We start from the raw sequence: 24,982 nt of genomic DNA, 5'->3' as shown, positions 1-24,982 counted from the left end.
TCATTAGAGGCTCCTGGATGCCTGGGACCCAGAGGCTTGAGAAACAGCCGAGAAGGCCTGGCTAAGCTGGGAGGTAACAGAGGAGGCTTTGTTTCAACCACGACTGTTGAAAATGGGTGTGAAATACAGGTGCCTTTCTCTCCTGCTTTTTTTGTGAGTGACAAAATGGGCTGACGATTTAAGGTGTTGTTTAACTTTTTCTTGCAAATTAATTTCGGATTTATAAAATACTCTGAGACTGGTAGGAAAACGTTCCCATATAACCTACTCAGATTCCCAACTGGTAACACATGACCACATCTGCGGCAGCGCCTTCCTCTCGCACTCTCATTCACACATGTTCTTCCCTAGATCATTTGAGAGGAAGTGGCACAGAATGTCCCTCTGCCCCCAAATACTTCATACGGCTTTCCTTAAAAAAAAGCTCAAAATCAGATGGTTAGCAGAGAGAAAACAGTACCGCCTAGCCTACAAATTTCCTTTAAAATTTGCAAACAGGCCTACTGTGATAAATGAATGAAAAACGTTTTCCACCAGCTCTGGGATCTAACGTGGGATCACCTGTTCCGCGAGCTGTGTTTCTCTCCTGCCCCTTAACCCGGGCAGCTCCTCGGTCTTTGTTCTCTGACCTTCACCTTCTGCAGGGGGTCCCTCTGTGTGGGCGCCTCAGCGCTTCCTCCGGATTAGACCCAGCTTACGGGTCGTTCTCAGTGGATGAGGCTCACGGGTGTCAAAGCCCCTCCTATCAGGGCCCAAATTCGTGGTCACCAAGGTTACTACAGCTCTGGGACTTTTTCTGGACAGAATCAGCAGCCCGTGGTGCCCAGCATTCATAAGAGCCCCGGGACCCGCAGGAGGGCTTGTGCCTCTCTGGGGCCTGGCTCCAGGGTGCTCAAGCAAGAAGCAGAGGCGGTGACATCCCCGTGCCCCACGAAGGACCTTGAGGATGCCCCAGCTGGATGCCTCCCCAGCCACTTCTGGCCTGAAACAGTGACACTGTGACCAGGAGACAGTGTGGCTCCCCAGGGTCCGGAAGCTCCTAGAACACTCCTGCATCTTATTGGTGACCCTCAGCCAAGGAACTAAGTGACGCGGAACAGACATTTTTTATGGGATTTCGAGGGGGAGGGGCACGCAGGGAGGCTCAGGGCTCCCCCACCCCACCTTGGCTGGAGATGCTCTGCTTCCTGAGGGTTCATGTTCTGGGGTTCAGCGCAGGCTGTTCATGTGACAGGCACTTTGCCGCTTACATGTTGCAAAACTACTGGCTTAGCACATCAAACTAAAAATATGAACACTCTGAGACATGCTGTCATGATACTCTTAGAGCAGAATGCAGGGGAAAAAGATCCAATTAATTACTGATCACTTTTGTTGTCTATTTTGAGGCTAGCAAACCTTTCTGCAGTCTTAGTGCTTTAGCATCACCTGTTTACTCTGCACTGGCAAAAACTCATCTACTCTCATTGAAAGAAAATCAAACAAGGCCCCCTTCGCCCGACTCCAGGGTCCACCCTGCGCAGAGAGGAGTCCCAGCTGCGGCGGGCTGGCCGCGGGCCTGGCTCCCAGGACACACTCACCCATCCGAATGGCAGCGAGGAGGTCACTCCTGGCATCGCTGATGGGCGGCTGGGCAGCTTCCTGCCGCTTGGCCTCGGCTCCCGGCGCGCCGTGCATCGGGGAGGAGGAGAGTGAGGAGCCCGCCCCCGGGGGACCCGGCGGGGGCGGCGGGGGGCCTGGGGGCGGCGGGGCCGTGACCACGAGCCCGCCGGAGGGAGCGTGAGGCGGGCCAGCGTAGGAGGAGCCAGCGGAGGCCGGGAAGGGGGGCTGCATGGGGATCTGGAGGGGGCTGACGAAGGCGGTCTGCGCCGAAGGAATCATGGGCGGCGGCGGGGGCGGCGGGGGCCCCGACGGGCTGTAATACTCCATGGTCTGCGCCGGCAGCATCCTGGCCAAGAGACCAAGCAGTCAGCAGGGGCCACGGAGGGTCCCCCGCCTCCGAGAAAGGCCACCCCCAAACACGCCTGCATGGTCACTTGAACGGAATCCCTGCAGGATGCAAACCGCCTCGCCTTGGTCACAAGTGGGATGCACGCTCATCTGCTCTGCGCGGCAGGAAGCGAACACCGGGCAGGCAGCTCTGCAGGGCTCGGGCGGCCTGGCGGCAGGGGCACCTCGGAAGAGGCGGCGCCAACGCCCGCCTCGCCAGTGTCCTGTGGCCCATCGGATGGAAATCCTGTTTTCTATCCGGTGGACACGGAAACCCCCACGCCCACAGTGCCCCCCAACAGATCTTCCAACGCTCCGAAGACCCCTCCGGCCAAGGCATCTGCTGGATTCCACTCAGCCGAGGGGGCTGCACCCCAACCAGGCCCACAGGCCCTCTCCACCCGACACTTGGTAAGAGCCCCTGGCCCCCCAGGAATCCCGACTTACGGAGCCCCGGCCACAGGCCACATCCAGGAGCGTGTGGCCAGGAAGACAAGAACACCTCAGGAGGCTGAGGGACATGGGTTGAGAAAGCGACACACGCTGCTCTGGGGTAAAGGGAACCCTGAACGGACAGAGGGCTCCCTTGCCCTGGGCACTGGTTGGGAGGGGCTGCCTCATCCAAGGCCAAGGTGATGCCAAAACGGCCACCTCTCAAAGTGCAGGTGGGAGCTCAAGTAATAAACACCTAACACGAGGCTCTTCTTTACGAGGTGTCTGATTGTGTTCCCGAATGACAGAAAACAAGGGGACCTGGTGGCAGAGTAATGCCAAGGTCGCAGGTCCAAGTGCTGCCCTGCACAGCCGTGTCCTTTGGGACACAGGGTCTCCGCGGGGGGGGGGGGGGGGGGGGGTGTCGGGGGGGAGGGGGACCAGTTCACCAGTTGGGACTGTGTCCTAGAGATACCCTGGCTCTGTCACCCATTCCAACAGAGAGGGACTGAGCCACGAAGACAGGCAAGCCCAAGCCTGACCTGGAATAATGAAGGGGGCAGCGGGGCCCTGCGCCCTGAACACGTGCAAGTTCCCAGGCTAGGGGTCAAAGAGGAGCTGCGTCTGCAACCGACGCCGCAGCCACAGCAATGCTGGACCCTTAACCCACCTGAGTGGGGCCAGGGATCCAACCTGGGTCCTCACAGATAGCCGTCGGGTTCTTAACCTGCTGAGCCACAAGGGGAGCTCTGTCCCTGCGTGAGTCGCACTTGTCCCGGCTGCGTTCTGGCCTCCAGAGTGTGGTGCCTGAGACAAGACTCCCCCGCCCCACACGGCAGGGCCCCTGCGCCGCGCCCTCGGCGCCCCGACGCCCCCTTACCCGTAGTCGGCGGGCGCCAGCGGCGCGGAGGCCTGCGGCCCATCTGCGGCCTGCGGCGGGGGCGGCGGCGGCTGCTGAGGCCGGTTCAGGGCCCCGTGCCGGGCCGAGGCCGACGGGGGCCGGTACTCGTGCTCGGGGGCCTGGTGCGGCGGCGCCTCAGCGGCCCCGTACGAAGAGGGGGTCGCGGGCTGCGGGTGCAGAGAGTGGTTGGGGGTGGCCGGGTACGAGTAGTCCGTGACGTCCGACGCGTGGGACCTGGCGGCAGGAACAGGGGGCGAGAGCGCGCGTGAGGGACGCGCGGCCGGCTCCCGGGCATCCGCGCGCGTCTGCACGCAGCACACCAACCACACGCTCGGCCGCTGGTCTAGACACGAGGCTGCGGGCCCGCGAGGCTCCGAGCACCGCGGCCGTCGCGGTTTCAGCGGCCGAGCTCCGGCGCCGCCGGGACCCCGGGCCGCGGCAGCCACCGCGAGGCCCCTTCCCCCTCGCGACGCGCTTGCGGCTGCGGGAGCAGCCGCGCGACACAGGACAGGGGTCTCCACAGGCGTCTAAGACGCAGGCGTCGGCGGCCGAGGCACGGACACGGGTAACGACGCGCGCACCCTGAGGGCAAGAGCAGGACGGACATGGAGAGCGCGGCAGGCGCCGCAAGACGCGGGGTTCAGCCCAGGGAGGGGGACGCGGGGCCTCGGGCAGAGGCCTTCGTGGCGTCGGAAGGCACAGGCGCCTGGGAGCCTCTGAAAGGAACGGGGTTAGTCGGGACGGGATTAGTCGGCAGGTCTGGCAGGATGCTGGTCCCCGGCCGCCGCGGGCGGGCCAACGCCACGGGCATCAGCACCCGGGCGACCGGGCCGCGCCGTCAGGGCAGCGGGCACCGCCTCTCCCGGCGCCCAAGCGGGCGGGGGCCGCCGGGGCGGCCACCCCAGACCCCGCCGAGCCACGAACCCTCTGGGCGTCCCGGCCTCGCCCGCGCTCCCCGCCTGCTCCGGCTTCTCGGCGTCGCTCATAAACTCAACGCCCATCTTCCGTCTCTCCCACTCTTCTCGTCTCGTTCTTACTTTTCGCACGTTTATCTGCGGGTTCCTGCTAGGGCTCAGCTTGTGTCTCTCTCTCTGAAGGAAAAGGCAAACACACGTCGGGTCTTTGGAAGTCAGACGGTGGTTCCCAGAGCCGGGGCGAAAAGCTCCCTAGGGGACAAGGGACTGGGCTTTCTCCTCCCCGACTGCGGGACGAATTCCAGACGACCCTGCATGGGCCTCAGTCTTCTCTACTGGGCCCACTGCTAGCAAAGGAGTTAAAACTAGTTTTAACGGGGGAAGAGTCTGACCTGCATTCAAGTTGAGCACATTTTCTTGATTCTCATTTTTTTAAATAATTAAAAAAAAAATTAAAGTACAGGAGCTCCTGTCATGGTGCAGCGGAAACGAATCCGACTAGGAACCGTGAGGTTTGGGGTTCAATCTCTGGCCTCGCTCAGTGGGTTAAAGATCTGGTGTTACTGTGAGCTGTGGCGTAGGTTGCAGAGGTGGCTCAGATCCTGCGTTGCTGGGGCTGTGGTGTAGGCCGGCAGCTGTAGCTCCGATTTGACCCCCTAGCCTGGGAACCTCCATATGCTGCAGGTGGGGGCCGTAAAAAGCAAAAACATACAAATTAAAAAATTGAAAATTAAACAAATAAAAATTAAAGTACAGTTGATTTACAATGTGTGCCAATTTCTGCAAAGTGACCCAGGCATTGGTATACATACATCCCCTTTCTCGTATTACCTTCCATCATGGTCTAGCTCATGAGACTGGATAGAGTCCCCTGAGAGTTAGCAATTAAAAAAAAATTTTAACTGTTAACACCTGAGACTCTGGAATCCCTGATGACCTGCGCTTGGCTCTGTGCGGGGGTGGGGGGCTGCGTCAAAGACTGGGTCCAACTTTCCAAGGGAAACACACTTATCTCCAGAACAGGGAGGTGCCATGACGTGGAAATACTCTGGCACGTTTGGAGTGAGCTGGCGTGTAAAGCACCTTGGTGATGCAGGGCCAGAAGGAGCCACTACAGAGGGCACGCGACAGGGCGCTTGGTGTCTTGAGAGTCACAGCAGCAGAGCCTGGGGGGGGGGGCGGCTTTGATGAAGGGTGGGCGGGAGAGGGGCCTGCAGGCTGGAGAAGAGAGAGGAGCAGGGGACCCCCTCAGAGACAGGACCCACCCCGCCCCCGCCCCCGGAAGGCAGAAATCAGCCAGACAAGACTCGGTACCAACTCGGGCAGAGCGGCTGGTCCTGAGGCGCCGTGATCATTGTAATTATCTGTTATGGAAAGAGAACTTGGAGGGATGCTATCTGGCAATGGGGAGAGGGGCCCATGCAAGCGGTGAGGCTCAGATGACCCCTCAGCGCCCTGCCGGTGACCCTGGGCAGCTGCAACACCAGAACTCGAGGGGAAAAGGCACAGGGACCGTGGCCACAGGGGCATCGTACTTCTGGTGCAGGAAGAGGGAGTCTAATCCTACATTTACACTTAAGAGTCAAACCATTCCTGACCATCCACGAAGAGCAAGAACTCTGATGAGTTTATACGCTCGGCCGAAGCCCGCGACGTGTATGAACGTGCACCCCCACCACGAAACCTGATACTCACACTTCTGTTATCTGAACACACCCATTAAAACCACATTTCCAAATACTCCTTTACGTGCATATGAGAATAAAAAAATCCAAAGATAGAAAACACAGGCGATGGTTTCAGTTCTGTTAAAAAAAAAACAACCAAAAAAACCACACACATGGACAGAAAAAAAGACCAAGCAAAGAAACCCACTCAAATGCAAATAGCAGTTTCTCTGGATAGGATCATGAATACTTGTAATTTTTTTCTGTAATATCCGAGTGTAAAAAGTTTGTCTCATTTCATAATAAGAAAAACGTGACTAGCTTTAGTAAAAGAAAAAAACAAAAATTTCCAAAATAATTTCAGGAATATAATCCGCCAAATTTATACCCAACTTGGAACAGTCTCATCTCAGATGCTAGAATGCCTCTCAGTTATGCAACTGCGGGATGCAAAAGGTCACCTTCCCACCTGCACCTCCTGAAATGAAGGAGGAGGTAGGGGATTATTAGAAAGTGCCTGTTTTGCATGAGCAAACAATCGCCACTCAGCTGGAGAAAACCAAGAAGCAAGTCAACATCCTGGGAGCTGTCAAGTTCAAGGACCTCCCCCCACCCAAACAGCCATGAGCAGAAGCATATCATCGCTCTCACTTTCCATAGAAATAAACTGACTTAAAGACCCACTCTTGAGGCTGCCGCTCAGTTGCAGGTCCAGTGATGGCCCAGCAGTTAGCCAGGAACAGCTTGTGCAGAAAAATCACCTGACCCTGCCTCCCAGAATGTTCCTGGGGGCTGTAACCACCAAACATTAATAAGCCTCTTCTGTATGTCCGTCTGGGCTGAACGCTGAGGTCAGAAAGAGAAACATTAAAAAAAAAAAAAAAAAAAAAAACAGATGCAACACAGGGTTCAGGTTGTTGCTGTTTTTGAAACACCCTTGAATCACGTAAGAATCCTTGATTCACGTTCTGTAAACGGATGGAAGACTCCAACTTTACAGAAGCAGAAGTAGGAAATTAACCGTAAGCTAAAACTGGTCAGTTCCTGTTGACCAGTGAGGCCTTTCTGTGATAAATGCAGCTTAGGAACCGCATCTCTCACACCTGCAAGAAATATTTTTACTTCATTGCTAAACAGGTTTTTCAAGTAAACTCCAATGGAATTCTCCTCCTGCAACTGGAATGCACACGATTACTGAACTGAAGCAAAAAGCTCTTTTGTTCGTCGCTTTTGGCAAAGGTTATCAAAAGGAACAACGAAGTTATTCCTCCGTCCCATCAATTACCAGCTACCCATTGTTTCGACACCAAGTGGCAAAGGAAATGCCATCTGCGAAGCGAAAGAGGCAGAGAAGGAGTTCGATGAGGATGAAAATGAAAGTGTCAGTCGTTGGCGGTTACTGAGCCCAAACTCGGAATGGACGTTAAAACACTACGACCAGATGAACTGAACGTTAAGTCAGCGAGATGGAAAAATCACACAAAGGAACCCAATGCAAAATTAAAAAAAACATTTTTTACTAAAAAAAATTATTTCAGAGTCAAAAGCACGTAACGTTACTTTTTAAGGAACGTCTGGAAACTCATCGTGGGCCACGTAAACACCAAGCTACACGTGCATTTCCATTGGCAAGGCAGCCACGCCCTGCTCACACGCACGCACACGCACACGCGCACACACCTAGTGTCTGGGGACAAGGATCCCTCAGAAGATGCTCCGTGGTGCGCGCTCTGGGACAACCTGGTGTCGGGTCTAAGCTCTTTGTCATAGGCCATCATATTCCACTCCTGGCGCCTGTTTCTGGCTTTTCTAACCTTTTTCACCTCCCGGGTTGTGCCGTCTATGCGCTTTTGCTCCTGACGTCCGGGAAGGCAGGCAAGCGTGGCGAGACAGAAGGGAAGGAAAACAGTAGGTTAGTGCAGCCGCCCTGGCGGGAACGCGCCTGCGGGGCAGCCCGGGCAGGCCCGCTCCCGGCGCTCCCTGGCCCAGAACATTCTAGCAAAGCACGGGCTCCTCTTCCCCAACAAAGGCAACAGGTACTTAACGATGCAACACGAACACACACAAGCGACTGTGCTGCCCCTGCCAGAGCTGCGTACCTCTACCTTGGTACAGCAACCTCACTCCGCGAGGACTGAGCTTGTTTTCAGTGCACTGGAGCTCGCGGCTCTCCATGAAACAGATACACATCTGGCCACACCCTGCTGAGAAGCCTCTCCCACCACCACCCAAGTCTGACTTGATGCCAGGCAATCGTCTTTCAAAAATAATTTGAACTGTTCCAATTGTTCCTAAAAGGTTATTCGAGAATATTTAAGTGAACCTTGCAATGAGCTTAACACAAACCAAAAGCAAGAACTTACCTTTCCGTACAAAGAAGCATTCCTGCTCCAGCCCTACTTTACCAGCAAGAACGTGTGCGAGAGATACTTGGGTCCTAGGCAGGTGCTTCTCTAAAGGTGAGGACGGTTATTCCTGGGTGTGGTTTGTATGTTCTTCCTGCCTCCAGCCTGAGATCGGCTCCTCTTTAAGGAGGCGACCTAAGGCCTTCATGTCCCCAGGCTCACTCTTTTTTGGAGGATGGGGGAGGCATCCAGAAAACAGGAGAAGGATCAGGATGGTGGAGGAGTAAGACGTCTCCTCACCTTCTCCCACAAGCACATCAAAAAAACACATCTCCAAGGAAAACGATTCACACAGAACATCTACTGAACGCTGGCAGAAGAAACGCAATGATAAACACAAGGTGCAGCAAAAAAACAAACATGAAGATATTAAAAAAAAAAAAAGACTTCAAAATCATAGAATATGGGGAAGGAAAGTAAGAAAATTGACTTTTTCTTTTCTTACATAATGTGTTTGAGCCTATATGACTATCAAGCTATAAAGCAGGCAGATATCAAAAGGGGTTAACTTTTGATACTCGAAAAACAGGGCAATCACAAATCAAAACTAAACATTACATTCACAAAAACTAAGAAGAAAAGTACTCAAGCATAAAATAAATGGAAATCACCCAACCAAAAAAAGAAAGGAAGAAAGGAGAAACAGAGAATCAACTGGAAAGCAAGGTTTAACATGGCAATAAACACGGATCTATCGAAAATCACCTTAAATGTCAATGGACTGAATGTTCCAATCAAAAGACACAGAGGGCAGCCTGGATAAAAAAGCAAAAACCCACAGTCTGCTGTCTATAAGAGACTCACCTTAGGGCAAAGGACACACAGAGATTGAAAGTGAGGGGATGGGAAAAGATACTTAATGCCAACGGACGAGACAGGAAAGCAGGAGCTGCAACACTCCTATCAGACAGAACAGACTTTCAAATGAAGGCCATAAAGAAAGACAAAGAAGGACACCATTTAATGGTAAACGGATCCATTCAAGAAGAGGATATTACAATCGTCAATATATATGCCCCTGATATAGGAGCACCCAGATACCCACAACAAATACTAACAGACACAAAAAGGAGAAATTGATGGGAACACAATCACAGCAGGAGACTTTAACACCCCACTCACATCAATGGACAGATCCTCTCGACAGAAAACCGATAAGGCAGCAGAGATGCTAAAGGACACAATAGAAAAGCTAGACTTCATTGACATCTTCCGGACATGACACCCAAAAAATCAGAATATACATTCTTCTCAAGTGCACATGGAACATTCTCAAGGATCAACCACATACTGGGGCACAAAGCTAACCTCAGCAAATTTAAGAGTATAGAAATTATTTCAAGTATCTTCTCTGACCATGATGGCATGAAACCAGAAATCAACCACGGGAACAGAAATGAGAAAAAAACAACTATATGGAGACTAAACAACATGCTACTAAAAAACCAATGGGTCAATGATGAAATTAAAAAATACCTGGAGACAAATTAGAAGGAAGACACAACCATTCAAAATCTATGGGATGCCGCAAAAGCAGTGCTTAGAGGGAAAGCCGTAAGGTTTCAGGCCTTCCTCAAAAAAGAAGAAAAATCTCAAACCAACAACTTAACCCAACCCCTAAATGAATTAGAAAAAGAAGAACAAACCAAACCTAAAGTCAGCAGCAAGGAAGGAAATCATAAAAATCAGAGCGGAAATCAATAAAATAGAGATTCAAAAAATGATGGAAAAAAATCAATAAAACCAAGAGCTGGTTCGTTGAAAAGGTAAACAAAAGCAACAAACCTCTGGTGAGACCCACTAGGAGAGGAGAGAAAAAATCCAAATAGACAAAATCAGAAATGAAAAAGGAGAAATCTCAATGGATACTGCAGAAATACAAAAAACCGTAAGAGAATACTATGAGCAATTGTATGCCAACACATTTGACAACCTAGAAGAGATGGACAGCTTTCTAGAGACTCACCGCCTGCCAAGAAGAAATAGATCAACTGAACAGACTGATCACTAGAAATGAAGTTGAATATGTCATTAAAAGACTCCCTACAAATAAAAGTCCAGGACCAGATGGTTTCACCGGAGAATTCAACCAAACATACGAAGAAGAACTTATATCCATCCTCCTCAAACTTCTCCAAAAGGTGGAAGAAGGAACGTTCTATGACGCCACCATCACCCTAACAGCAAAACCAGACAAAGATACCACCAAAAAAGAAAACCAGAGGCCAATATTTTTGATGAATATAGACGCAAAAATTCTCCACAAAATTTTAGCCAACCGAATCCAACAACATATTAAAAAGATCATACACCACGACCAAGTGGGATTCCTCCCAGGTTCCCAAGGATGGGTCAACAGACACCAGTCAGTCAGTGTCATCCACCACGTTAAGAAAAGCAAAGTAAAAAACTACATGATCATCTCAGTGGATGCAGAAAAAGCATCTGACAAAGCCAACATCCATTCGCAATAACAACTCTTACCAAAGCAGGTATAGAGGGAACATACCTTAACATAACAAAAGCCATTTATGACAAACCCACAGCAAACGTAATAATGGAGAAAAGCTGAAAGCCTTCCCTCTAAAATCTGGAACAAGACAAGGCTGCCCGCTCTCACCACTTTAATTCAACATAGTACTGCAAGTCCTAGCCACAGCAATCAGACAAACAAAAGAAATAAAAGGCATCCAAATTGGAAGAGAAGAGGCAAAACTGTCCCTGTATGCAGAAGACATGATACTACATACAGAAGATCCTAAGGACTCGACCCAAAAACCACTCGAACTGACCAAGCAATTCAGCAAAGCAACAGGACGTAAGATGAACCTTCAGAAATCAGTTGCATTTCTGTATACTAACAACACAATATTCGAAAAGGAATACAAAAATACAGTATCTTTTAAAATTGTGCCCCCAAAAATCAAATACCTGGGAATAAACCTGACCAAAGAGGTAAAAGACTTACATACTGAGCACTATAAAACATTAATCAAGGAAACTAAAGAGGATTCAAAGAAATGGAAAGATATTCCATGCTCCTGCGTTGGAAAAATTAATATTGTAAAAATGGCCATGCTACCCAAAGCAATCTACAGATTCAATGCAAGCCCTATCCAACTGCATCACTGTCCCAGACTTCAGGCAACACCACAAAGCCACAGTCATCAAGATCGTGCGGTACCTGTACCAAAACAGACATACAGACCAATCGAATGGAACAGAGAACCCAGAAATAAACCCAGACACCTATGGTCAATTCATCTTCGACAAAGGAGGCAAGACTATAAAATGGGAAAAAGACAGTCTTTTCAGCAAGTGGTGCTGGGAAAACTGGATGGCTGCATGTAAAAAAATGAAACTGGAACACACCCTCACACCATGCACAAAAATAAACTCAAAATGGCTCAAAGACTTAAATGGGAGACAAGAGGAGTTCCCGTCGTGGCGCAGTGGTTAACGAATCCGACTAGGAACCATGAGGTTGCGGGTTCGGTCCCTGCCCTTGCTCAGTGGGTTGACGATCCGGCGTTGCCGTGAGCTGTGGTGTAGGTTGCAGACGCGGCTCGGATCCCTCGTTGCTGTGGCTCTGGCGTAGGCCGGTGGCTACAGCTCCGATTCGACCCCTAGCCTGGGAACCTCCATATGCAGCGGGAACGGCCCAAGAAATAGCAACAACAACAACAACAAAAATGGGAGACAAGAGATCATCAAATCGCTAGAAGAGAACACAGGCAAAACGTTCTCTGACGTCAACCTTACAAATCTTTTCTCATGTCAGACTCCCAAGGCAAAAGAAATAAAAGCAAAAATAAACAAAGGGGTCCTAATTAAACTGACAAGCTTTTGCACAGCAAAGGAAACCATAAAAAAAAAAAAAAAACCAAAAAGACAACTTACACAATGGTAGAAAATAGTTTCCAGTGACACAACTGACAAGGCTTTAAATCTCTAAATATACAAACAACTTAAACAACAGCAAAAAATCCAATAACCCAACTGAAAAATGGGCAAAAGACCTAAATAGAGATTCCTCCAAAGAAGATGTACAGATGGCCAACAAACACATGAAAAAATGCTCGACATCCCTGATTATTAGAGAAAGGCAAATCAAAACTACCACAAGGTACCACGTCACACCAGTCAGAAGGGCCATCATTAATAAATCCACAAAGAACAAGTGCTGGAGGGGGTGTGGAGAAAAGGGAACCCTTCTGCACTGTTGGTGGGAATGTAAATTGGCACAACCACTATGGAAAAGAGCATGGCGGTACGTTAGAAAACTATATACAGAACTATCACATGACCCAGCAATCCCACTCCTGGGCATATATCTAGACAAAACTTCCCTTGAAAAAGACACATGCACCCTATGTTCATTGCAGCACTGTTCACAGTAGTCAAAACATGGAAACAACCTAAATGTCCATCAACAGATGAATGGATTAAGAAGATGTGGTATATATACACAAGGGAATACTACTCAGCCATAAAAAAGAACAAACTAATGCCATTTGCAGCAACATGGATGGAACTAGAGACTCTCATACGAAGTGAAATAAGTCAGAAAGAGAAAGACAAATACCATATTATGTCATTTATGTCTGGAATCTAACACACAGCAGAAATGAACCTTTCCACAGAAAAGAAAATCACCTTTGGAATGGATAAGCAGTGAGATCCTACTGTCTAGCACAGGGAACTATATCTGGTCACTTATGATGGAGCAGGATAAGGTGAGAAAAAGGCATGTATAGATGTATGTGTGACTGGGTCACCTTGCTGTACAGTAGAAAACAGACAGAACACTGTAAAAGCTATAATGGAAAAAAATAAAAGTCATTAAAAAAATAAAAATAGTCCATTGGCAGATGAATAGAGAAAGATGTGGTACATACACAGTGACAATGGAAAACTACTCAGTCATAAAAAAACAAAAATTTTCCATTTGCATTGCTACAAATAGACTTGGAAGACATTACGCTAGGTGCAATAACTCAGAGAAAGATATCACTTGTATGTGCCATCCAAAAAGTGTAACACACTTGTGAATAATACAAAAAAAGAAGCGCATCGATACAGGGAACAAACTATATGAAGATAATGCCAAAAATAAAAAATTTCATCAGGACGGGAGGAGGCCTGTCGGGAGTGTATAAACTGGTTCAGTCTTTTAGATGTTAAATTCACACTGCACTTTGGGAAACTGAGCCTGCGGAACTATCTGCCTCTGGGGACCCAGGCAATGTAAATACTCTAAGTCAGTGATGGGTGAAGCGTGTATGCAGCTTCCAAACTTCAGAATACGACACAACTATTAAAAAGTGGAGTTCCCGTGTGGCGCAGCAGAAACGAATGTGACTAGTATCCAGGAGGACTGCAGGTTCAATCCTTGGCCTCACTCAGCGGGTTAAGGATCTGGTGTTGCCGTGGCCGTGGCTGTGGTGGAGGCCAGGGGCTACAGCTCTGATTGGACCCCTAGCCTGGGAACCTCCGTATGCCGTAAGTGCGGTCCTAAAAAGACAAAAAAATTAAAAATAAAAAGGAAGTGCTTCTGGATTATGTCACTGTGCAGTTGCAGAAGTCTGTGTACGCGTGTAGAAGTCACGTGCAGTACAATTCTAGGAATAAAACCTACTTTGTGAAACACGCAGGTTTCACAAATGCTTAAAGGGTTGAAACGTGTAACTAACTCATCTGCTACCAGAGGGCAGCTCTGCCCAGGCCAGGGGGGACGTAGCCCCCAATTTTCTCAACTCATGTCGTGACTTTGGTGTAGGCTGGCACGGTACAGCCCCAGGTATGGTCTGCACACTTTTAAAACCAGAAGAGCAAAAAAAAAAAAAAAAAAATGGAGATTTCAACGGATTCCAATATACATCCTGATTAAGAACCACTCTATCAAACTAGTACCTATCACCCCTGCTTTTAAGAGATGTATGGTGGCGTATAATTTAGGGAGAAGACGTTACAACACCTGCCACCTCCTCACAGTGGTTTAGCCTCCAATCTACCCATCAACACGCACCGGACACCGCCCCCCGCCCACAGCGACAGACCGTTAACCACGATGCTTATATCCCAACAACGCTGCCTACCCGGAAGCCCCGAGGCTATTCCCAACTGGTTCCCACTCCAGGATGAGCTCAGCTGCTTCTTCTATTGACAAGGCTCCTCCATCCTGAAGGCCCCATAAGCCCCGCACTCCTCCTTCACCTCCCCATGATGCTCGCGAGGACACACACACACACACAGAGTTTTGTGACTGTATTCTCTGCCCCTGCAGCTCGGTGGGGTGCTTTTCAATGGGCCACCCCATTTTGCTGTCACCCCCACCCCCTGCCGCTCCCGGGTACCCACCCCCAGGCTTCCTCCATCACTGTAACTGTATCCTTACGATGACATCATTATCCGCATAACTTTAATTAAGATATTTTTAAACCATCAAACTAAGGAGATTGAAAGTTCAGAAACAATGAATTCTTATCCCCAAATTTTCTGAGCTAATTTTTCCTCCAGTCAGACCTGTCAGTCCCAAAGTGAACGTGGCTGTGGGGTGTCTAAAACCCTGGCTATCTTTTCTTTTCCTCGCTTTCGGTTCCGGTGTCAAGCAGATTTGTACTAAAAAATGTCAAGGATCGTTCCCTCTTTGTGAGTTCCAAAGGAGGGCAGGATTATTGAATGCTGGCACCTCCACGAGGGGGAAAATCCTTTCTTTTCACCACCGCTTTTCGAAGGCATGCAAAAAACAACCATCATATACATGAATGAATGAGAAATTCTCATCAGAATTTTATGTGCTGGAGGAATATGGAACGAGACAAAACTGCCAAGGAAACGACAAATAATTCCGAAGACACGGCGCTCACAACGTAATAACAGATTAAGTCTGCTTTCCCCTGAAGAACAATGGCAAAACAGTTAAGTATTTTTGCCACACGTGTCAATGACAGTTCTAGGCAGAAGTGAGGCCATTTTAAAGGAGCTACGTTTAAAAGGATAAAGTATTCTTTAAAGCTTCGGGGTTCTGCCCTGTTCCCCTAAAAAGGTTTGGGGATTCAGACCCACAAGCCTTGAAATCTCTGTTCCTTTTCAAGGGGCTAGCATCTTCCTTTTCTCCACGTGAATACTCAGCCATTCTTCTAAGAATTTCCATTAAGTCTCCCCAACCTGCCAGCCTGAGCAGGGCACGCATGGCACGGCTCTTCCAAGGCTGGGGACTCTCCTGGAATCAGTGGTGACCGCTTACACTTGTGTGTTCCTTGTGGCCTTTGCTAAGCCCTGTCTTCAAACCTCAAGTTCTCCTCCACCCCCAACAGTCACTGCTACTGGGCCAACACACCGTCGCGCCTCCCACGCTCCAGGCAGCCAGCCCTTAAAATGCCCAGCTCTTCGTGTAATTACCACACCCCAGAATGTGTCACACCAACCAGGCAGTCATCTTCAAAACACAGCTCGCACAGAAAGGTCTTACCTGCCTCTAAACACTCAACTCTGCTTTGTAATTAAGTCTAATTTCTGAGCCCCAAAGGGACAAGGTTCTTTTTAAAAAAAAATTATTGTAGGTGATTCACAATGGTCTGTCAGTTTCTGCTGTCAAGTGGCCCAGTCATACATATATGCATATGCATTCTTTCGCTCCCCTTATCCTCCATCCTGCTCCGTCACAAGTGACTAGACGTAGGTCCCTGTGCTGTACGGCAGGATCTCACTGCTGACCCACCCAAAGGACCAGTGTTCAAAACAGAAGCTCCCCCACCTGCGGGTGGGCCCGCCCTCCCGAGGGGCTTGTGACGAGGCTGCTTCTCAACCTCAGAAGGGGACGCCCATGGTTAGTAAATCCTATGCTCTGAACGGGCAGTTCACACACGCTTTTCAACCCCATGGGAACATCTCGCCAAGGTCTTCCTTACAGGTGGGTGGCAGCCCGACAATAATGTGAAAAAGGCCGAGGCAGATCATTCCAGCTGATGTGGAATGCGTCTTTTGTACAACATTTGAAAGAACAGGAGGAGAAAGGTCACAAAACACAGTTTCAAACAAAAGCGAGGTGTTTTTTTTTTGTTTTGTTTTGTTTTGGTCTTTTTGCCTTTTCTAGGGCCGCTCCCACGGCATATGGAGGTTCCCAGGCTAGGGGTCGAATCAGAGCCACAGCCACTGGCCTACACCACAGCCACAGCAACGCGGGATCCGAGCCGCGTCTGCGACCTACACCACAGCTCATGGCAACGCTGGGTCCTTAACCCACTGAGTGAGGCCAGGGACCGAACCCGCCACCTCATGGTTCCTGGTCGGATTCGTTAACCACTGAGCCACCACGGGAACGCCCAAAAGTGAGATTTTAGCCACTGCTTTCGTTAAAGCAAAGCAAGGATCAGAGAACAAATCAACAGTATTTGCTGAAAACAGCATCACTGTGTTAGATCAGTCAGTATCTTCACGTGTGAAATGCAACCTCTTCAGAAACTTAAGCATTGAACATCTCAACTATTTATCTGTATATTTATCTATTTATTTATCTATTTATTTATTTGTCTTTTGCCTTTTCTAGGGCTGCTCCCATGGCATATGGAGATTCCCAGGCTAGGGGTCCAATCGGAGCCACCAGCCTTCGCCAGAGCCACAGCAACACAGGATCCAAGCCACGTGTGCAAACTACACCAGAGCTCACGGCACCACCGGATCCTTAACCCACTGAGCGAGGCCAGGGATCAAACCCGCAACCTCATGGTTCCTAGTCAAATTCGTTTCCGCTGCACCAAGACGGGAACTTCTGAACTCTTTAAATAAAGGACTGACTGAGCTTAAAGGTCTAAGTGGGAATCCCACTTACACAAGGATATGCACGCTTTCCGCACTAGGATTCCTTTACCTTTTGGCGTCTTTTCTCTTTCCTTTTGTCTTCTGTGTCCTGCAGCATTTTTTCTTTCCAGAGGTCAAAGAAATAGGAAGGATCAGTATAGAACTTCAGCCCATCCTTTTTATCATCTCTGTAAGTCAACGTATTGCAAGTGAGAAAGAAAAAAAGTTAGAGGTTTTTGTAAGGGGTTAAATGTTCCTTGTAACTCAGGAGACGATGCCACCTGCATGAGCCTCTAGAAACCGTCCTATCATGTTGGTAATTCTCTCAGTCTTCCGTACTTGAAAAAATACGTAGATACATAAGAACAGCAATTTTTTCTTGAAGAGTTAAGTAAAAACTGCTCTTGCAACTTCGGATTAGCTACAGACAAGTGCGACCCCGTAAACATGCGATATTTAATGTTGCTGTTATTTCGAGATATGTTTTGTTTCTTCCAATGGGGGCTGCACACAGAGTCGGGTGGCATCTTCGTATAGATACATTCACTTTTACCCTGGAATGACAATGTCCTTAGGATAAAAATTAGCAAATACTCTGTCCTTTTGTCTTTTTAGGGCCACACCTGCGGCACATGGAGGTTCCCAGGCTAGGGGGTGAATCAGAGCTGCAGCTGCCGGCCTCCACCACAGCCGCACCAGATCTGAGCCGCATCTGTGACCTACGCCACAGCTTGCAGCAACATCAGGCCCTTAACCTGCTGAGCCACAATGGAAACTCCCTGTCCTTTTTTTTCTCAATCAGGTTTGCCCAACATCTACAATTCCATCAGGAAAGAAGCAAAAATGTTCATGGTGCATAAATGTACCTAGGAATAAAAAGCGGCAACCTAGGTCGTTTTCAAGAAAATTTACCTGTAGGCATTTCATTTTCAAGAACTGCTACAATTACGATGTTCTAAGAAATATTTCATGTTTTTGTGTAAGTTATTCAATTGTCACAAAGGCAGTAATAACTCAGCCAATATGAACCTAAAGCTGTCATATATATCTACAAATCAGTGAATAGCAAAGCCTCAAAATAATCCTGAGAACAACTGAATACCCTATTCTGCTAACGCCTTAAAGCGCCTCGCCTGCGTATTACCCTCGGGAGGAAGCAGAACATTTCTATTTCAACTGAGCACTTCAATTAGTCATTTAAGGCACAGGGAGAAAGAAAAAAATCAGAGAAAAAAGTACAGGAAAGAGTGCACAGCCAAATAGTCAAAGAAAGTGACGCGAATTACTGAGGGGGGTTCTGCTTTGAAGCTCCTGCTGTGCGTGGCCAGAAGCGTACACGCTTCTCAATGTCAAATAACACAAGCCAGGCTCCCAGGAAGCTCAGCTGGGAGCTCCATCTGAAAGTCACGGCAACACCGGATCCTTAACCCACTGAGCGAGGCCAGGGACCGAACTCGAGTCCTCATGGATGCTAGTCAGGTTCATTATCGCTGAGCCACAGTGGGAACTCCCTAAAATGCATCTTCTTTAAAAAAAAAAATGGAGCTGACACTTTGGTGGATGAGCTCATACTTGATGGGACTAATATGCTTAACAAATGTTCAACTGGACATCAGAATATAAGAATGCCCACGTTTAGCATGACTAAACGCTTGCTGCCTCAGTCACACTCTACTTTCACACTTAAGACTGTGTCATATTTAAGCTCAAACATAAAAGTTCGAGGGTTTTTTTACACAAAACATTTCCGTATTAATAATAAGTAGATTTGGGTTGGCACTATTTTTAGACACAGTATTTAAAAGTCAGAAACATTTTGCTTTTCCATAAAACTGAATCCACACACAATACATATGAACAGCCTCATTTTTTATGCAATTAAAATTTTTAAGTCACCACAAACATTTAGTCATTATCTTGATTAATCACGTCTAAGTGGTTCACTGAATTTTCTGGGTTTTTTTTTCCCCCCTTTGGAACAAAATATTTAACAGAGTTTCTTAGGAAAATTTTACCGAGTTCTCATGGCTCTGTGCTAAGGAAAACTAAAATTTTTTTCTTCCTTTTTTTTTTTCCTTTTGGGGCCACACCCGCGGCTATGGAAGTTCCCAGGCTAGGGGTCTAATTGGAGCTACAGCTGCCGGCCTGCACCACAGCCGCAGCAAGGCAGGATCCAAGCCTTGTCTTTGACCTACACCACAGCTCATGGCAACACCGGATCCTTAACCCACTGAGTGAGGTGGGGGATCGAACCCGCAACCTCATGGTTCCTAGTCAGACTCATTTCCACTATGCCACAACGGGAACTCCCGCCCCAGAAAAATGCCTAATGAACAGAAGGAAAAACACAAGTTAAAATGATGGGCTTACAATTACTACTGTTCGTATGTATCATTAATTTCTGAGTGTGCTAAACCCTCCAGAAAAGTCTGTGTTTGAGAGAAAAATGTGGCATGTCGGGCCTCTCCCATCACAGTTGCCATGGAATCTGTTACACTTTCGGGAGAATCTCCCTGTCCATCCCGCGAGAAAGGATGCAGTTTGCACTACTGCTCTGCCAGCAGAGATGCAATAAAGGGCAGATCCAAACATCTCCCCTGGACCCTGAGAAAGGACAGGAATGCAGATCAAGTAAACCTCTGGGCTCGTCCCGGAAAGGGCAGGGGTGGACGTGAAGAAGGACTCGGTGAATTCAGGAAGGCCTTCGCAGCAGGGCTGGCCCTGGGGGGCGGCGAGGCCCACCCCACAGTCTGAGCCCATCAGAGGCTAAAGGAGCGAGCTCAGCAGGGGACAAAGAGATGGTGGGGCAGCACATGCCCCGAGGGACACAGCGAACAAGCCTGAAAACTGGAAAGAACACACTGTGTGGCAGGAGAACGGAGAGGTGTTCTAAAGGGCATAATTAGTTTCTCTTTCTTTCTTTCTTTCTTCCTTCCTTCCTTCCTTTCCTTTCTTTCTTGTTACTTCCCCAGTACAATTGTTTTTCCACTGTACAGCACGGTGACCCAGTTACACACACCCTTTTGTCTCCCGTTCTCCTGCTCCACCCTAAGTGATGAGACATAGTTCTCAGCGCTACACAGCGGGATCTCGTTGCTCATCCATTCCAAAGGTGACAGTCTGCATCTAAGTGCGTTTCTTAATGTTGCTTTGTTGCGCAATTTATTTCCCATTCTTTTTCCTGGAAGTTCGGTCCTGATAATATGTCCTCTACCACCTTACAACAACAGGAGGTTAATTTCTTGACTAGAGACTCACTCTAAGAAAAACCCCTCATGCTGCAGAATGTATTTTTCTGAAGGAGACAACAGACGTCTCTGCGGGGCTGAGAGGCTGCAACAGGTGCATGACACGTGAATCATGCCGCTCCTTTAGACTTGACCTTGAACTCGAGGAACGACACAACCACACACGTGGTTACCATGTGACGTGCCCACTCCTACCTAAGGGACGTGTGGGTGAAGGCTAACTAGTAACACCAGAGCTCACGGGTCTCTTGGGAAGTTCATCTACCTTTTGAAATACTGCCGACCTCAGCAATTCTGCAAATAACTACTTTCGTGGTGGATAATGAAACCACGCAGAGCCCTGAGGGGTTCCTGGGCACAAAAGCCTTTCTGGGTCCCCCATTTCTTGTTGTTAGGAAACGGGCCTCATTCAGCCTCCATGCCCTTCCCTGAGCTCCAAGGGGCAGGTTTTGGGCGTTGCTGATCACGGAAGGGGGTGGGGGTGGGAGGCAGAGACCAGGGAGGAGCCGTCAACAAACAGCAGCGCAGCCTTGGGGCAGGGTCCTGGTTCCCCCTCAAGGGATGCAGTCATGATGGAGCATCCTGTGCACCTCAGAGAAAAGTGCTCGTCCTGCTGCTGCTTCTAGAAATGAACAGCTTAAATACTTGAAAATGGAACAGCTGGGAGCCCCGCCTTGTGCGCCCCCCTGGCTTCGTCGCCCCCTAAACACAATCACCTGCGCGCTGAAGATGAGGCGCCCGGAGCACAATGGCCTGTGGGTTAAAGATGAAAAGCACAGGACGTTTTTTCAGGAACATTCCTAGTTTGTTCAAATCTCTGATCAATATGCCCTTTTCACAAGCACTGTTATTCTAGGCAATAACCCCGAAGCCCACCGCCAGGCTCACGCCGAGATCCCCTGACACCAGCTTCCATGACTAAGATTCCCCCAAAGGAAGAAAGATGCATGTCTGCCCTAAGCCTGAGTCTTGCCTGAAACCCTGTTTTTCTACTTTTAGACTATAAAACTTCCTGAACGGGGTTCCTGTCGTGGCTGAGGGGTAATGAACCCAACTAGGATCCATGAGGACGCAGGTTCGATCCCTCGATCCCTCGCCTCGCTCAGTGGGTTAAGGATCTGGCGTTGCCACAAGCTGGAGTGTGGGTTAAGGATGCAGCTGGGATCTGGCGTTGCTGTGGCTCTGGCGTAGGGAGGCACCTGCAGCTCCGATTTGACCCCTAGCCTGGGAACCTCCATAGGCTGCGGGAGCAGCCCTAAAAAGACAAAAAACAAAACAACAACAACAACAACAAACAAACACGCAAAAAAAAAAAAAAACGGTTGTTGTAAAGAAAACTCCCTGCACTTCTGCCCCAGAGGAGGCTAACGTGTTTATTAGCGCATTAGCCTGCTGTGGCCGCCTTCGCCTGGCAAAGCAGTAAAAGCTGTTTTCTTCTCCTTTGCCCCCACCTGTCTCCCTTTCTAATCGGCACCAGTGGACAGAGGCTGAGTTTCGGCAAATGCTTATTTCCCAAGTTTGAGACAACGCTTTCGCCGCGCTGCCCGCCTCCGTCCTCTCCGGACTGGAAAGGCTGTGGGGACCCAGGGCGCCGCCCCTGTCCCTTCGTCCCTTCGTACCTGTACGGCGTGAGGATGTCCAGCGGCGGCGGCTTGTCGCTCTGGTTGTAAACGTCAGCGACCGGATTTGGGATGCTGCTCTTTGAAACCACCTGCTGGTCTTGGACGGTGGAACTTTTGAAAGCTTTTTTCATGTTGATATCCTGCAGCGACACTATTTAGAGAAAAGCCCCCCGGGGTGGGTTATACGGAAATATTTTCAACTGTTTAAAAACACAAGTCTAACCTGACTCCCAACCCTAACATCTCTTAGAACAGCCGAGGGGTGTCTTTTATCGTTGGGGGAGCTCCAGGTGTAAACAGTCCAAGCGGTCCCTCCCTCTGATGAACGAGCAATCTCTACAAACCACGTCTTGCCTTCTTCCGTAGCGACATAATTATTTCATTGAACCTGGTATGAGAAGCATCGTTCTTACACAGTGTTTCTGAGAAACCACCCGGGAATAGCGTTATGACAAGAACAGGCAGGTAACACAAAGGTTTGGGCATCTTGGGAGGTGGGGGGGAGGCGCTCAAACCGTTCATACCACTTTCATTACAACACACGTGGGAAAAAGGTCTGCAAAAAATACACGAAGGCAAAAAGCGCATTCACGTTTCCCGACACGCAGGTTAAGGAAAGATGCCAGAACTTTCCAACATACCTTTCGTCCTAGAAATGAGGCGGCATGATAGCAGTCTATACCACGAAGGGAGAGGACTGGCTAATGATACTTATTTCTTGAGTTTGTGCAACATGTTACATCTCAAGTATCAATCTGACCTTGACCTCGACCCTGACTTTTGAGGTGGGCGAGCTGGTGCATTAACCGCTGAATGACCTTCCCCAAGCAAGATGACCCAGGAGAAAAGTGGCAGCCCCAACAGAGCACAGAGCTCCTACCTTGGTCAAGTGTTTCTTCTACATTAACAGCCATGCCAAAGAAAGGGAAAAAGGCAGAATCTTGATCGGAAAGGGATTTTTAAGGATACAAGATAACACTGTAGAATCTCATGGGATTTAACCTAAAGGTAAACCTTTTCCCGGGTGAGGTTTATCACGAGATTTACAATCATAACAGCCAACAAAAAACTGAAGACGAATATGCCTTTTTAAAAAAGCTATCGTAATACCAATTCAAAAAGTGAATGACTGATTTAAGATGGCAAAAAATTCCTTATCTGAACAGACCAAGTAGCTATATGCTTTTTTTCCCCTTTTTCTTTTTTGTCTTTTTTGGGCTGCACCTGCGGCATATAGAGGTTCCCAGGCTAGGGGTCTAATCGGAGCTACAGCTGCCAGCCTACATCACAGCCACAGCAACGCCAGATCCTTAACCCACTGAGTGAGGCCAGGGATCGAACCCATATCCTCATGGATGCTAGTCGGGTTCATTAACCACTGAGCCACAATGGGAACTCTTAAACTTTTCCTTTTTTAAAGAAAAGATAAATTTTAAAAATTGGGTTAAAAAGAGCATGTCTTCAGCTTCCTACTTATTGTTGCAAAAGAACGTTCATAACAAATATTAAATATCAATGTTACATTGCTGTTAAATTATTAGTTCACTAATTTAACTTTGACCTCTGAAAAAGATCTGAACACAAGAAAACAGGTTTTTTTTTAAACAATGAGGGATAATTACATAAATTTCTACATTTTAAAAAAAGGAAACCCTCACTTTTTATAAATACTACAATCACAGGCCGAGGAGAAGTATCAGAAGCTAGGATCCTTTTAATGCAACGAGAGAAATCGAAACTACCCTTATATGAATGAAGGTAAAAAAATAATTCTTTTTTTTTGTCTTTTTGCCTTTCCTAGGGCTGCTCCTGTGGCATGTGGAGGTTCCCAGGCTAGGGGTCCAATCGGAGCCGTAGCTGCCAACCTACACCACAGCCACAGCAATCAGGATCCAAGCTGCGTCTGTGACCTACACCACAGCTCTCGGCAATGCTGGATCCTTAACCCACTGAGCAAGGCCAGGGATCGAACCTGAAACCTCAAGATTCCTAGTCAGATTCGTTAACCACTGAGCCACGACGGGAACTCCAATAATTTTTAATCTGAACACTTTCCAAAGTAAATAGAAAACAGCCCATCTTGGCTTTTTTTTTTTTCGGGGGGGGGCAGATTTTTCCAATCTAATCTCAGTCTTTAATTCAAAAGATAAAGCAGGTGCAAATGTTGAAAAGGAATTTTTGAATTTTCATTTTGTTGCCACTGTAGCATCAAAATGACCACCCAGTGCCTGGCGATACTAACTTTGTCCTAAAACCCCGAAGCCCAGAGGCCTTTGGTAAACTCCCCTCCCGGGCAGTTCAAGTGCAGGATCAACACGATTCCTTACAAGCCAGGGCCCTAAGGAGAGCAGGGGGAGGAAGGGCTCACCCCATCACGCTGCGTGGGTGCAACCCTCCCCCTTTGCTGGACGGTGTCTTGGAGTGACTGTGTGATTTTTAGGTAAGAAAAGCTCCTTAAAAGAACTACTAATAACCTCCATTGGGACTTCTAACACAGATGCACTCAGAGGCCCTTAAAACAAATACTGCACGTGTAGCTGATTTAAAAAGAGCGTTTGGCACATAAAGTGGACACGACGTGGCTCCTAACGACTAATTCACCGAAAGTTGAGGGTTTCCCCCTCTGTTCTTCCAGGAAAAGAGAAGATGAAAGATCAGCACCCGACCCCAAGGAGGTGGCAGGAATTCCCTGTGAGGAATCACCCCCGTCCTGTCTACACCACTTCCAGCTCTCCTGCAATCACCTACCCTCCTCCACGGTTGAATCCAGCTGGGTGACTTTGACGGCAAGGCGATCGATTCGGTCTTGGAGAGAATTTGCTCTGATGTAGAAGTTGTTGGCCTCGTTAAACAACTCACCAAATATGTCTTCGGCGTGTCTGCCTGCAGGAGGAACGAGCCGGGAGGGCCACCGGGTCAGAGCACTGTCCCCTGGGGCCGCTTACCATCGACGCCCGGGACCGCGTGCGAACCCTCACAGAAATACAGCATCATCCAAATTT

At 48.6% G+C, this 24,982-nt stretch overlaps 1 protein-coding gene across 9 annotated transcripts in view; it reads right to left on the bottom strand.

Annotated features, from left to right (window-relative positions):
• WASF3 (WAS protein family member 3) overlaps positions 1-24,982 on the bottom strand; it is a 105,138-nt gene that overhangs the window by 3,165 nt on the left and 76,991 nt on the right. For 8 of the 9 annotated variants that reach the window (XM_021065511.1, XM_021065509.1, XM_021065504.1 and 5 more), the window contains 6 exons: positions 24,729-24,863; positions 21,978-22,131; positions 17,181-17,298; positions 7,584-7,759; positions 3,302-3,556; positions 1,581-1,948 (listed from right to left, as the gene is read on the bottom strand). In XM_021065511.1, the coding sequence (XP_020921170.1) occupies positions 1,581-1,948; positions 3,302-3,556; positions 7,584-7,759; positions 17,181-17,298; positions 21,978-22,111 (1,051 nt within the window). In that variant the 5' untranslated portion in view covers positions 22,112-22,131; positions 24,729-24,863. Of the gene's footprint in view, positions 1-1,580; positions 1,949-3,301; positions 3,557-4,246; positions 4,414-7,583; positions 7,760-17,180; positions 17,299-21,977; positions 22,132-24,728; positions 24,864-24,982 lie in introns of all 9 variants that reach the window. The other variant, XM_021065510.1, reaches the window with a different exon arrangement.

This window comes from Sus scrofa, chromosome 11 (assembly GCF_000003025.6).
Source record: "Sus scrofa isolate TJ Tabasco breed Duroc chromosome 11, Sscrofa11.1, whole genome shotgun sequence".
NCBI classification, from domain to species: Eukaryota; Metazoa; Chordata; class Mammalia; order Artiodactyla; family Suidae; genus Sus; species Sus scrofa.
The sequence above is the reverse complement of the archived record's forward strand: the minus strand, read 5'-3'. Positions and strand labels throughout refer to the sequence as shown.